This window comes from Caretta caretta, chromosome 1 (assembly GCF_965140235.1).
Source record: "Caretta caretta isolate rCarCar2 chromosome 1, rCarCar1.hap1, whole genome shotgun sequence".
Lineage (NCBI taxonomy): Eukaryota > Metazoa > Chordata > Testudines > Cheloniidae > Caretta > Caretta caretta.
In genome coordinates, this window is record NC_134206.1 from 57925349 (window position 1) to 57940237 (window position 14889).

General features: G+C 42.6%; 1 protein-coding gene across 1 annotated transcript in view; it reads left to right on the top strand.

The window, feature by feature from the left end:
• Positions 1–7508, top strand: part of KPNA3 (karyopherin subunit alpha 3) — a 79616-nt gene extending 72108 nt beyond the window's left edge. The window contains exon 17 of the mRNA XM_048849573.2: positions 4944–7508. Within this exon, the coding sequence (XP_048705530.2) occupies positions 4944–5042 (99 nt within the window). The 3' untranslated portion in view covers positions 5043–7508. The remainder of the gene's footprint in view (positions 1–4943) is intronic.
• Positions 7509–14889: the final 7381 nt, after the last annotated feature.

Here is a 14889-nt window from a genome sequence, read left to right on the forward strand (position 1 = left end):
TGCAAAATTTAAAATTTCTCTCCCTGTACCTTTCTTTAAAATTCCAAATAAACTTTTCTGCTTCTCCACCCCATTGTGTTTATTAAGTAACACACACCAGGCAACAAACCCCTGCTGTTGTTTGCCTCTGGGCACTGGGTGCCGGCAACACTAGGGTTAGACATTCTGGAAAATCCTTTTTTAGCCATCTGACAAATATCGTTAGCTTCAAATTTTTCAGCTTCTATTTCAGCTCTTTCAGAGCAGCAGTTTTGAAAGTGCAGGAGGACCTCAAGACAGTCCTGACTTCTGCACAGTTTAGGACCATTTGTGCTGATATTTTTAGGCATAGAAGTTAGCCTCCAAGTGGTTGGATCCTCGCAGTCATAGACTATGTGATCCTGTGGGAATTCTGCACCAAAAAAATAAAAATTCTATTCACAGTATTTTGAAATTCTGCAAATTTTATTTGTCAGTAAATAAATGTGGAGGCTCCAGCATGGCAGTGGGGGAGCGCATGCCACTGGCTACATGGAGATGGAAGATCACCTTGTAGTGCTCTCTTCCTCTTCCCCAGACACGGACTCAGTGGTGAGGCTGAACTCGCCTGCCCCAGAAACATGTCGGGGACCCTTCCCTTCTGTGCCTGGCGCAGTAAGTATGGGCAGGCAGGCTCAGCCCGGCAGGATCCAAGTACAGTAACTCCTCACTTAACGTCGTCCCGCCTAACATTGCTTTGTTGTTACATTACTGATCAATTAGAGAACATGCTTGTTTAAAGTTGCGCAGTGCTCCCTTATAACGTCGTTTGGCAGCCGCCTGCTTTATCCACTGCTTGTAGAAAAAGCAGCCAGTTGGAGCTAGCTGGTGGGGGCTTGGAACCAGGGTGGACCGGCAGCCCCCCTGTCACTCCCCTAAGTTCCCTGTGCAGCAGCCTGCCCGGCAGGCTATAAATTTGTGGGCAGTTCAGCTGTCCCTCCCCCCACTGCTGTGTGCTGCTCTTGCCCTCTGCCTTGGAGGTGCTCCTGGGAGCCTCCTGCTTGCTGTGCGGGGGGCGGGGGCGAGAGGGGTGCTAATGTCAGGGTGTTCTCCGCTCCTGTACCTCATCTCCACAGAGCAGAGGCGGGACACGACAGGGCTGAGGACGGAGCTTACTGGCAGCAGCTGCTGTCTCAACTTGCTGATCTACTTAAAAAGGCAATGTACTTAGAGTGGGGTCAACGTACTTAAAAGGGGAATGTGTGTCTCTCTCACACACACACTGCCATGCTGTGTCTCCTCCCTCCATTCCTGCTGCCTTGTAGAGTGTGAGGCTACATTAACAACAATGTGTTAGCCCTTGAGGGTTCAGCCGAGTGCTAGTTCATCATTTAACATTCAGGCATTCCCTGGGAAATACCTCACCCTCTGACTCCACAACCTCAACCAAGCTTCACAATCATCATTATTGTGTACAGTATTAAATTATTTGTTTAAAATTTATACTGTATGTGTATCAGAGGTGCAAGTAAGCCAGTACGGTCCAGTACGGCAAGAGCCGGTACACCGTGCCAGACTGGACCAGCTTCCCCAGACTGGCGATTTAAAGGGCCCAGGGCTCCCTGCAGTGGCCGAAGCCCCGGGCCCTTTAAAGCGCTGACAGAGCCCCGGGGTAGTGGCGGCAGGGCTCCGGCGGTGATTTAAAGGGCTCGGGGCTCCCAGCTGTGGAGCCCCAGGGCCTTTAATACCTGGGCCCTTTAAATCATGATTTAAAGGCCCCACCTCTTCTGGTTGAGGCCACACCCCCTGCTCAGACCGTTAAGTCCTTTAAAGTTATTTTCACCCCTGGTGTGTGTGTGTGTGTGTGTATACATACATACATACATACATACATACATATATATATATATATATATATATATATATATATATATATATATAAATTCCCTGGAACCTAAACAACCCCCCCCCCCCCACACACACACACACATTAATTCGTATGGGGAAATTGGATTCACTTAACATCGTTTCATTTAAAGTAGCATTTTTCAGGAACATAACTACAACATTAAGTGAGGAGTTACTGTATGGAGGGTCTTGGTGTGGGGGATCCATGTGCAGCAATCTGGGTGCAGGTGGCCCAGTAGAGGGTCCAAGTGCGAGAGGGATCTGGATGCACAGGGGCTCGTTGCGGGGAGATCCAGGTGCGGAGGCAATGGGATTCTGCAGGGGGGTCCAGGTGAAGGTAGTTGGGGCTCAGCGGGGTGCGGGGGTGTCCAGATGCTGGGGGGAATGGGGCTCGGTGCAGTGGGGGTCCAGGTGTGGGGGGCTCATCAGGGTGGTCAAGGTGCCTATGGGTTGGGTCTCGGTGGGGTGTGGTTTGAGTGCAGGAGGCTCAGTGGGGGGTGGTCTGGGTGCAGGGGCGGGGTCTGGATCGGGGGGGCGCTCAGGTGGTTCTGGGTGCAGGGGTTGAGGCTCAGCAGGGTCTGAATACACAGGGGTTGGGTGGACGGGGGGTGATCTCTCCTCCCACAGCTGAGGAGTGATGGGGGCAGGAAGCGGGGATGGGGTGCAGAGCCAGGGGAGGTTTCTGGAGGTGGATCTGCCCCACCTGCTCTGTGCAGGGGAAATGTGCTCCTCCCCCAGCCCAGTCGGGACTAGTACCTGAGCCCAGCGTAGGGTAGGAGCCACTGGGTGGGGCTGGGGAGGGCTAGATACAGGGGGGCTCTGGATGCAGGGGGTAAGGCTTGGCAGGGTGGGGGTTCTGCATTGCCTGAAATGACATACCTGCACTGCTGGGGAGGGGCAAGTGACTGCTCTTGCAGCTTCCCTTTTGCTTCCCTGTCAGTCATTTTTCTGAGAGGAAGCAAAGAAATCTGCGAGGGACACGAATTCTGCAGAATTCCCCCAGGAGTAAATAGGACAATGATTCAGTGGATTGTGTTTTGGTTTTTGGACAGCTCTGTTATAACTTTACTGGATTTTCAGTGTCAGTATGTCTTAGGGTCCTATGAGGAGCCACAAAATAAAGCTAGACAACACTCTTCAGGTGATTATTTATAACAAGTAACTATCAAACCCAAAACAATATTCTGTCCCTTTTAAGGACTAAGGCAAACAACCCCAGCCCTCTAACAGGATTACACAAATGAGGGGAAAAGAAGCTATGCTTAGCTCACCTGCCTGACAGCACTAGAGCTCCCAGCCCAGAAGCATCTTTTTATTTCTTTCCCCACCCCGTGGAATGTCTTCTACTCCCTTTTTGGAGGAGACTGGAGGCCACTGATTCTCTCTGTGCTGCTAACCCTACATTATTCCCTTGTAGTTCCCTGCAGTAGAGCATGCAGCTGTGGTCCTTTTCTTCAGAAACCAGACTAACCCTCCCCTGACTTCCTAAGGGATGACAGACCCCTTGTACTAAAGAAGTATCAACTGTGGCGTGCTTCTTCATAGAAGATGACAGTGCTGCTAGTTGTAGTTCAGTCACACTTTACAAAGCATTGTATCAACTCTGAATCCAGATTGGATCCTCAGTTTGGGAAAGTGCTCCAGGTCTTCTTAATTAGCACTCAGCTTTTCTGCTGAGGATTGTTGCTGCTTCTGCAGAGCTTCATTGGGATCCATTAAGAGTAATAAGTATTGTCATGAAGGAGAAAAGTTATTTGTCAGTAACTTGTTCTCCAAATGTATTGCTCTGCAGATCAACAGACTTTCCTCCTCCCTCTCTTTAGGAGTTAATGCGTTTCCTGAAGTAAAGAGGAACCAAAGGATTTTAGGAGTCAGCACTCCAAAATCCTAAGGCCTTGTCTACACTACACAGTTTTGTCAACAAAAGTCAGCTTTTGTCAATAAAAGAGTGGAGGTATACATGCTGAAACACTCCTCCTGCCGATGTAACTCCCCTGCTATGCCGACATAATAAAACCACCTCAACGAGGGGTGTTGGGCTTACATCAGTATTGATAGGGCGGCACAGTGTCTGCGTAGATGCTGGGAGCCGGGGCAAGAATGGACCCCGTACTCAGCTGGGTGCCCCGGGCGGCTTCCCCCCCTCCCAGCAGGGCAGCCAGGCTCCCGGCAGGGAGCTGTCAGCAGAACCGAGAGACCAGGCTTTCCGCTCCCCACACTCCCCCTCTTAGGTCGGTGAAAATACTCCTGGTGAGGACACACACCACTGACCCAAGGAGGGTAGTGTGAACGTCAGTCACCACAGTAATTAATGCAGTGGCTCTAAGTCAACCTAGTATAGGTCGACTGTATGCTGCACTGTATGCTGGAAATCAGATGTACATAGTGTAATGCTGTTGACGGTTTTAGCCTTCACTAGAAACAAAATGTTACCTGTGTGCCTAACTTTAAAACTCAGAGAGGGGAAACTGAATCATGGTTCTTCTACACTGATGGTTTGCATGCGACACCAGTAAGACAGCTTAAGTTTGTTTCTTGTGTAAAATAATATAGTATATTCAGCTGGGAGTTTGAGAAGTTTAAAAAAATAAATCACTCTGAAATAACTTAACTTAGATTCTTCAGAATCCAAGAGAAAATACTGATTACCAAAAGAAAAAAAAAAGAGGGAGACAAGAATTCCTATCAGCTATAGATAAAAATCAGTTTAATACAATTGGTAACCCTGAAAAAAGCACAAAACTAGTTTTTATATTTCACTAGTAGTGATTAGCTGATATGACTAGAAAGCTGAAATTTCAGTCTTAATTTTGTAGTTGAGTCTTTGCTGTAATTGAGTGGTAATGCAATCAATAAGGATTTGATGCATCTGTTTCCTTAATGGCATTAGAGCAAAGCATGATTTTTCTTTTTTAAAAAAGTTATATTGAATTGGCTAAAATTATTAGCATTTCACTTTTTAGTAACAAAAATTTCAGTTGGCCAATATTTATGAAATATTTATGCATCCCTGTATGTGAAATGACTTGTATAAGGTGTTGGGTTTGTATGGATTACTTTTTATTATATCTTTATAGATTGATGAAGATCCCAGCCTCATTCCTGAAGCCACTCAAGGAGGTACTTACAACTTTGACCCAACAGCCAATCTTCAAACAAAAGAATTTAATTTTTAAGTTCAATACAGTGCAGCTTCTCTGTCCCACACCAATACGAAGCACCACCAAATGGCTACCAAGTGAAAAAAAAAGGCTCCAAGACACACATGCCTCCTCGTTTTGATGCTTCTAAAGCAAGCCGTGTATCGGTCACTTTGCAGTTGCCAAAAGTCACTATCACGTGGACTGTAAATGCATATGCATGATCTCTTAAACTGTTTTAAAATTCTTTTTAACAGTCCCAATTACCTTCTTTTTTTGCCTTTTTCCCTGGTGCCACATGCTGACAACCGCAATCTGCAGTTTTGTTAAGAAAATTTCATAGTGGTGGCACATCTGCTTTCCACGGAAAAGTAACTTCTTTGGGAAATGGTGCGCTGTGGATCAAGACACTTTGGTATGATGCATACATTTTGGAAGACTTTTCAGGGGCACAGTTTGGTCTGAGCCTCCATCGTCCTCCACAAACATATTTTCATATACTTTATGTGGAAGAATAGATTCAAAAATGAAAGCCAAATGAATTTCATTGGTGAAACTGAAATAAAAGTAACTTACACTTGGCAATTGATTAAACAGTTAAGTTTAAAAAACAAAGTACTTCATCTATCAGTAATTGATGTGTGTTCATTAACTGCCTCAGAAACCAGGGTTGGAGAATGAACTGTAGATTTGGACTGGTAAAGCTTTTGCCGTTATACCTAATTTTTGAGAACAGCAAGCCCTATTTGACCACTCACTTCAGCCTGTGTGTTCCTGCTGTTTTGAAGTAATCAGATGCTGTGCATGGTATTTTACCTGAGCTACAACCTGTTATGGACTTGAACTTCTGTTTAAGCTGAAAGCAAGAGTCCTTGACTAGAAAAAAAAAAAAATCTGTCCAAAACCGCGCATTGGTTAAAAGGAAACTTGCTTTCAACTTCCAGTAGTCAGTATATTTCATTTTAAATTGATCATTGGATAAGGTTGATTTATATTGGGTTTAAACTGTGGAGCTTTCATGTTTACTGTAATTTAGTCTTAAACTATTTTTTACTTAGTAACCAGTGCTTATGATGATGTGGTTGGCAACAAACCAGCAGCTATTTAGAAGCATCATAAAAGTTTCATTCTTGGAGTATTGGAAGAGTAATTCAGAAATGAGTCTAAAACCATATAGTACATGATTTAAAAAAATTACAAGCTAGTTGATGTGTGAGGCTGTTTAGAAGCTGCAGTTTTTCAGAATAAGCCTGATATGCAGCACACATTAAATAACTTTATATAAGCTGGTAATATGAGAGGTCGTTGCTTTTGGAAAGTCGTCTGGCCCAGTTATTTTCAAAGGGATTTGCTTTTGGTGGGGTGAAGATGAATAATTTGAAACTCTGTAAGCTATCACACAAGCTGGTTTTGTTGCCATTGTTTACTGGGTGTAATTTCCCAATGCATTGATGTGAAGGGATAGGAAAATCTAAACTAATTTAGTTATTGGATGTGGGTTGTATTTACTGTGATGAAGATAAGGACAGATGCCATCAGAGCTTTGTGGATCAGCTGTTTTTTTTCCACGGATGAACAACACATAGCAGGTGTGCATTCATTAAATATATATCTGCCAAGGTGGAGCCACTTTAAAGAGCGAGCTGTCTTGTATCTTAAATAGATACAAGTGTATGTTTAAAATGCAAGATTTTTACTTGCTAGATAATCTGTTTTAATATAGTGGTTTGGCCTCTGATTATTTATAGGTTTTATAAATTTTAGAATCAATTTCTCTTTAAGGTGGCTCAGATTTTTCAACTCTTGTGCACATAAAATTGAGTTGAAGTTCATTGTGCCTTTTTTCTTTTCCCAAAAGTTGAGTTGAAGCTTCATATGGTAACTGCATCCTAGTCACATACTATAGTCTAAAATCTTTAAACTGTGTGGTGTTCGCTAAAACTAAACAATATAAAGTCAAAGTTAGTAAGGTCACAAAGTTTTGTGAAATTAGAGTTCCAGCTGATGATGATGTGAACAAATCTTCCCCCTCTTAATTCTCAGTTTAGTTCTCTATATGCCATATAGACTGACAGTTACCCTTTTCAGCCTGCACTCGCTATTTTCCTACAGATTACATAAAAATTGAGATTACATTCATGATTTTCCATAACTGTGAAGATCTAATTTTTTTTCTTGCACTCAGTGCATCACATTAAAAGTGAACATCGAAGAAGTGAGTAAAGCACTACAAAGCATTTGCTCATTTCTTTCTGTTGTGACCTTATCAGCTTTTGATTGGGATTGCACCATTTCATAGTTAATAAAGGAAACCAAGTATATTGCTGCACTTTTAAGTTTTCAGAAGTGTTTAAAAATTGCATTGTTTTTATTATTTTTTTAAACTATCAGTTAAAATAGACTAAAACGTTCTTTCAGAAGAGGCATCTAAATGTGTTCCTAATTTTGTATATGGGCTTAGGTTTTGTAACCAATAAAAAGCTGCTATCAAATACTATAAAACATGCAAAAACTTATTTTGGAAACTATCAAACTGTCTTTTCAAATTGATTTAAGGGTTTTTCTGTCTTTGACCAAATTTTATCTAGTAGAACTCCACATCAAAGTTTGAAGTATGTTACTTAAACAAAATAAGCTAATACAGTAATCTTTGAAACTTTGAATAATGGTCTAGTGTGGAGTTTTATATTTGCTAAAGAGTTGACCATCTAGTGGAGGAAGGTTGTGTGACACTCATAGTAAGTGGTGTGAAGGCAAAAGTGGTGCTTTTCAGACTGCCAATTTCTAGCAGTTTTGTAGTTACAGAGGAAGAAAATTGCAGTAAAGCTAAAGGCCAATTTATTCTGTCACTTGTCTGAGTCAAATGGCATGTGTATGTGGTATACATATATGCTAAATTAGGGAATAAATTACAAATCAAATTGGGAAGCAAGCAGACTTTTTCATAGCACTTTTTTTTTAACACTGTAGCCTGCTAGAACTTCCAGAAGACTTCCTTTCCAGGTTGCAGGTATTTATGTTCTACCTGCTTATTCATCATTGTCTTTTAAAGATTTATAGGCACAAAATGTATAGGCACTATCTTATCTTATTCTTTGCATGGTAGGCTCTTCTGTAAATTTTTCCCTTCGGCTTTAATACTTACTAAATTCAGGCAAAAGCTAAGTCCCATTTTCAAAAGTGATATAGGTGCTGGGGACCCATCCTTTTCACTTTGATTTTTGACAATGTGACCTGGGCTATTTAAGTCATTTAGGTGCTTTTGAAAATTTTACCCTATAAACTGTTAACCATACAGCTGGTTCTGCTTACGAAAATTTGAGAGCTACTAGGTTAGGATTTGTTTTGCAATTTTTTTTAACCAAAATGTCTTGTATCTTTTACAAAGCATCTTACAAGAATGTCTTCCTTTTCTTTTTCAAGGTGACGTAGCTCTTCAGTTTTGCTTTATGGATCTGTTAAGCAATGGATGTGTGAGGAGATGCATTGACAGACGTGTTTTTTTCTAAATCTCAGAGGAGTTTGTCAAGTGGTTCAGGCCTCAAATTTGACCTACTTATTCTAATCTAATGCAGAATATTTAAAATAGATATTAATTCCATTAAAAAGCTTTCTACCTAAATAGCCAAGTTCAGTTGAGTTCCTCTGTTAGTGTTGCAGTAGAAATGAACCTTTTTCTGAGATACTGATTATACTTATGCTCACAAACATAAATAGGAAAAAAACGATGTATTAAACTGGAAACAGAAATATTTGCAAGATGAACATTTAAAATTATTAGGATGGGAGTATATTATCCAAGTTTCTAAAAACAGTATGAAATCACTAGAGGTTGTATTTTAACATTCTTTGCTTTTGAGAGACAGCTGGCAAATAGAGATCATCAGATATACAAAATATTTTGGATTGTCTTGTCTTTGTAAAACTAGAACATTTAGAGTTGCTTTGGTTTTGCTTTTGATGAAGCTTTACCATAAACTGTTTGGTGATATACTTAAATGCAGTAGTTGAAGTAAATATATGCAACATCCCAGAAACTTTATTAGAAGAATGTTAAGGTTGCAGTGTCAAGTAATGAGAATTTAGGTTGGGTGTCCAAACTTTAGTTCTTCTCCCTTGTCCATATGCATTAGGATACCGTCTTTAACTACACGGTCACATACTGTATTTTTCCACAGTGCCTCAGTTAGTGAATTGCTAAACGATTCAGTGTTTCTCTTTATCTTCCACATTCAGAGTGTGGCCCTGTGTTTTATTTATTGCATGCCATACAAACCTTGCACTGATTACATTAATTTCCTTATGGTGTTTCTGTGGTACTCTCAGCCATAGTATCTGCATGCTTCACAAACATTAACTTAATCTTCACAACACCCCAGTGAGATTAGGTGGTGGTGTTATCTCCATTTTACAGCTGGGGAACTAAGGCACAGAAATAGGCTAAACTTCTTTAGCCTATAGACTTTTTTCTAAATCACTAATTTTGGATGCCCAGCTTGAAACACCTAGGGCCTGATTTTTCAGAGTGCTTAGCATTTATATAGCACTTTATATATTCAAAGCACTGCTCCAGTCAACTTCAGTTGCATCTGTGAGCACTCAATACTTTAACAAATCTGGCCCCAGGTATGTCATGTTGGGCATCCAGAAAATGGGGAATACACAGTGAACACCTGTGAAAAGTCCAGTTTAAGTGACTTGACTAGCATCACAGAGAAACTCTGGCAAAGGCAGGGATAGAATGCAGCATCCAGGGCAACATTCGGTTGCCTTAACCATGAGACTATCCTTTCTCTTCCAGCAATCCCTTGCTTCAGTAACTACACATCTTCTGACTTCTGCACCAAATGAAGCAGGGATCCTACAGACAAGAGCTTCTTACAGCACCCTGATTCATTCTCAGAGCACCTCTGGTCTGCTTCTGTTCCTATCCATCTCTGACTCCTGCAATTCTCTATTCTCAGTTTTCCCCTAATACATGTCATTCCTCTACATTCCAGTATAGCAGCCTTCTCGCTGCCTTGATGTCAGCAAAAACAAAGCAAAGGAAAAAGTGTCTCTGCTATTGGTTCCAGTGCCACCGTGGCTGCCGGGCCACTGTGAGAAGTAATTGCAGGGAAAGTCCTCTTCAGTCTCTGCAGTCTTGGGATAGAGCATGCTCAATTGCTCTGTGGGAAAGTCAGGCATCAGTCTGGCCTGAAGGAACTTTGGGGATGGAGCATTCTTAGTGTATCTGGAATCTTGGAGAATTTATCTACCAGTCTTTCAGAAGACTCATCTCTACTGAACACAGGCAAACAGATTTTTCAGAGGCTTATAGCTTGACCAAATGTTGGCAGTTTTTTGTGGGCACAGAAAAAGGCACATCCCTGTCACCAGAATCACCTCCTGCCAAACTTTGTGCTTTGGAACAGGGACTTGGAGGCCTGCTAGAGCTTCCGAATATAACAGCTGTAAGAATTTGTTTTTACACGGGCAAAACAATGTTTTCCCCATAACCTTTTTTAGCCAAAACATTTTAATTTTTCCTACAGTTACATGAGAATCTCAGTTTTCATTAAGTTTTTTGGTTCTTATGATTGCAGAGAGAAACTTGAAAACATTAACCCTAAAAGCTCAAACTGCAAGACAGACAAATCCCCCAAATGTAGTATTTTTTAAAATCTCATTACTTTTCATTAAATCTCGGGGGGAGGGGTTGGGACCTGATTCATGATTTTTTGTAGGTTTGAGGTTGATGATACTGTTTAATCCTCTCCAAGCCAAAAAAGTGATCTTTCCATTTCTACAGTCTGATACACTTTACCTGGAATTCTGGATCACTTGCTCATACATCAGCGGGAGGCTGTAGGCACTGAAGGTTTTGGCACTAAGGATTCCTGATATCTTCTGCTTTTCCTTGTTCTCATTCAGAGCCGGTCAAAAGAACAAGCTGCTGGAATGTGACCTAAACAGTTTCAAAACTCAGTCTGAACTTAGAAACCAAAGTGGTGATGGAAGGGGCAAAAAGTCTCAACATTTCTGAGTGCTGCTGGTCTCTGTCCTGAGGGCTGGTCTACACGTGGAGTTGTTCCTGATAAACTCCGTGTGTGGACACTTACTGTGGAATAAGTGTGTCCATACATGGAGTTAATCAAGAAAAACTCCATGTGTAGACAAGCCCACAGCTGTCCCCAGGACATCTAACTGTTAAATGAGGAAGTCTGTTACATTTGTTAGCAAAGGACTTTCAATGCCAAGTAACACCTTGGACAAGCCAGTATAGTAACCTACAAAAGATGTAACTTCTGTTTAATGTTTCAGCAAAAGATGTAACTTCTGTTTAATGTTTCAGCAAATGGGTAACTTCTGCTGGCCACCCAGTGGTCCTCTGCTGTCAGTCAGCCCAAACCTGGTAAAGGCTTTTGAGATTAGAGGGTAGGCTGGTGCCCTCAACCAAACCACCTCAACCAAACCACCTCCACCTAAGCAGTGCTAATCTTACACTACAATCACTGCTGCTCTGCCTCCCAAGTGTATTCCTTCTACATTTTACAGATCCTTTTAGAAATGACTGGGAAAAGTTTCATCAGCTATTCACCAAGGACAAGATCTCTGGAGACAAGATGGGTGAGGTGTAGTATCTTTTATTGGACCAACTTCTAATACAAAGATACTCTAATTTTCATCTTCTAATAAAAGAACCTTGTCTTTAATATCCTGGGACCAACATGGCTACAACACAGCAACCAAGATCTCTGGTCTGACAATCTATTCCTCTCCCACTCTGCTAGCTGGAATCCCTCAAACCACGGTGAGTATGAGTCTGTTTGGGTTTTTTTTTTTTTGTTTTTCCAGAAAATGAGGACCCAGACTCACCTATTCAAGGAGTTCTTAACTCTTTTGGCTTGAAACCTACAGAGTGGCAGTCGTCTCATGATCCACCATATTCTAGGATTTGGGTCCCTGGAATGACTAGGAAGTTTTCTGGGTGCTGTAGGATGTAGGGGCTGGGTGTAGGGCTGCTGGGTATTGCTAGGATAGGTGTGGGGGTTGAAATTAGGATTATTGTTGGAGATAATTTCCTCCTTCTCCCTCCACAGTTCTTTGGCTGCACCATTTACAGAGGTGGTGAAGTACTCTGCAATCTCAAGCAGCACTGGCTTGCTTGCCTCACAATTGAGTGTTCTGTGGGAGGTTGGAGGAAAGATGGGGGAAGAGCTCCACAGTGATTGGATTTGGGGGGGAGGGCAGGGAGTGGGATGGCAACAAGAGTTAGTTTTTACCTCAGGAGATGAGGGGTATTACACCCCCGCCTCTCTATCTTCTGGCTTTCTGCTCTAGCTCCCTGCTTTGCTCTCTGGATTTTGGCCTGCTGCCATTGTCGGCATTGGTGTTCAAGGCTCTACCCTTCTGTGCCAGCCAATCAAAGACCTCTTCGCCATCAACTCATTTCACTTCCTCTGAATGAGCTTGGGGAGGAGGGAATGCTAAGTAGCCAACAGGGGTAGGAAAATGCTGTAACTGCTGAGGAGCAACTAGCTTATGTATGAGATACTAGGGATAGGAAAACTGAAGCCTGGGGAGGGTGGACTAATAGTGTGCCCACGGCACGGCTGGGAGGTGTAATTCCTAGTTCGGGTAGCTATACACACGCTAATTTGGCTCAAGCTACTGCCTGAAACTAGTAGTGTGGCTGTTGTACAGTCAGTGGCTGGGGTAGTTGCCTGAGTACATACCATGGGGTTGGACAGGATTGTATGTGGGTGGCTTGCCTGTGCTGCCGCCCATGTAGCTGTTGCTACAGTATATTATCCTCCCATTTATCCTACACTAAGCTCCCCATATTTCCACAAAACTAATGATCATAGTAGAATATTTATGAAAACGAAATATTAGTAATACTTTGGGTGATGACCTACAGAGGATCCTCTCTTCTGAGAGTACTGATGGTAATTGTGTATGCTAGCAGCCTTTCACCATAGTTGGCTTTTGTTGACCACCCTCCACAGAACTTAGCTAAGTTGGGAATCTGCTTCTTGACAATGAGAGCAGTCTGACTCCAACTGAGAGTAGCAAAGATCAAACCTGTACGACTCTAGTGCCAGCCTTGCCCAATCAGGGCTTGAGCTATTGGAGTGCCTGGCCTTGAGGTAGTGTTCTAGGTTTGTCACCCTACACCCCTTTCTAAAGAACTCGAGAGTCGAGGTATCTTTAGTCCTAAGTAAATTTTTCTGGTTCTCTCTATGGGAAAGACACTTTTTTTTGGGCTGGGGAGGTGGGCCACGGCATGCGATTGGTTGGTCTCTTAAAACCTGCCTGGCACATGGTGACCACACAACCGGTCTGCTGGGATGAAGGTATGAGGTACATTGCAACAAGCTGGAACTCAGGTATTGAGATTATTGTTCAGGGATTTCCTGATCTGCAAAGCAGTTTTAGTCTGGCCAATACCCCAATTGGTGGTTTAGCTGAAGAAATATGGATGTGAGCTGAATCCTAATCCGTAGGAGGAATAATTTCGTTTTTACCTGGGAAGAATTTGGAGCCATGGCGCAGCCTCCTTTGGTTAAAGATGCATACCCCCAAATTGGGAAATTCAATCCATAGTTTAGGGCTTCCTGGATTCCTTGCTGATACTAGCCTCTCACTAAGAGTTTAGTGCTTCTCATCTCTGGCAGGCTAAGAGACTCCATCCAATCATGGACAGTTAACAGCCCAGTTATTCAGGCTCTTGTCGCCTCCCAGTTGGACTACAGCAGTCATGAAGTACCATGACTACCTGGTCATGAAGTCATCAGCCTTAGAAAACTCCCAAGTGGCACAAAAAAACGATGAAGTGAGCTGTCGCTCACGAAAGCTTATGCTCAAATAAATTTTGTTAGTCTCTAAGGTGCCACACGTCCTCCTTTTCTTTTTGCGGATACAGACTAACACGGCTGCTACTCTGAAACAAAAAAACCTACTACATCTTTCATCATCAACCCAGGTTTATCACAAGCCCATCAAACATTTCTGTCACTCTCTACCTTGGCTTCCCATGAAATAGCAGGTCAAGTTCAAGGTCTTGTTTCTTACCTTTAAGCTGCTGCGTGGTGCGGAGCCAAGTGCCTACAAGATTGCTTAGCTCTGGGATGAAGAATCATGGTTGTCAAGTCTGCTTCTCAGGCACAAGGGAACTTTTACCACATGGGTAAAGCTCATCTAGGTCAGACACTTTTTTCTCACGGGTTGGTTTGAGACACTGGAATGAACTCCCACAGGAACTAAGAATTGTCACAAATTTCACCACCTCCCACTCCAAGTACAAGGTATGTTTCTTTAGCCTGCCTTCTCTAACCCCCACAAAACTGTGTGTATATTTAAAAAAAACTACCAAAGCAAAACCACACTATGATGCACTTACAGCCCTCCCCCTGCAGAAAGGATGAGAATGACTTTTGTGTGACAGATGTTAATTGTGGTCCTAGTTATACTACTGTAATATGCGCAATAGTAATGAAAGTGGTATATGAATTGATATAGAACAGGGTACAGCAAATCACCCTGCATGTAGTCTGGGCTGCTACATAGTTCTCCCAAGGGAGTTCCCCTTTACTTGTTGATCCTGGCCCTGACATCCAGCTGGAGCCATCCCTCTTCAGGCCTAGTTGGTATCTATGTTGAATGCCAGATGCTTCAGCTTTTTGCAATAGCTATGGTAGTACATAGGGGACTAAAGTCTGGAACCATGGTCAACTTGTACATATTTTCCCACTGGGCCATTCCTTTACACTAGGATTTACAAGACTTGAGCAGATAAGGCCAACACCACAGTACACTACTGTTTGGCCCTTTGTGCCTTGTGTTTCCACATCCAAGTTAGTAGACAAATATGGTTCCTTCTAATTTAATTGCATTGCCA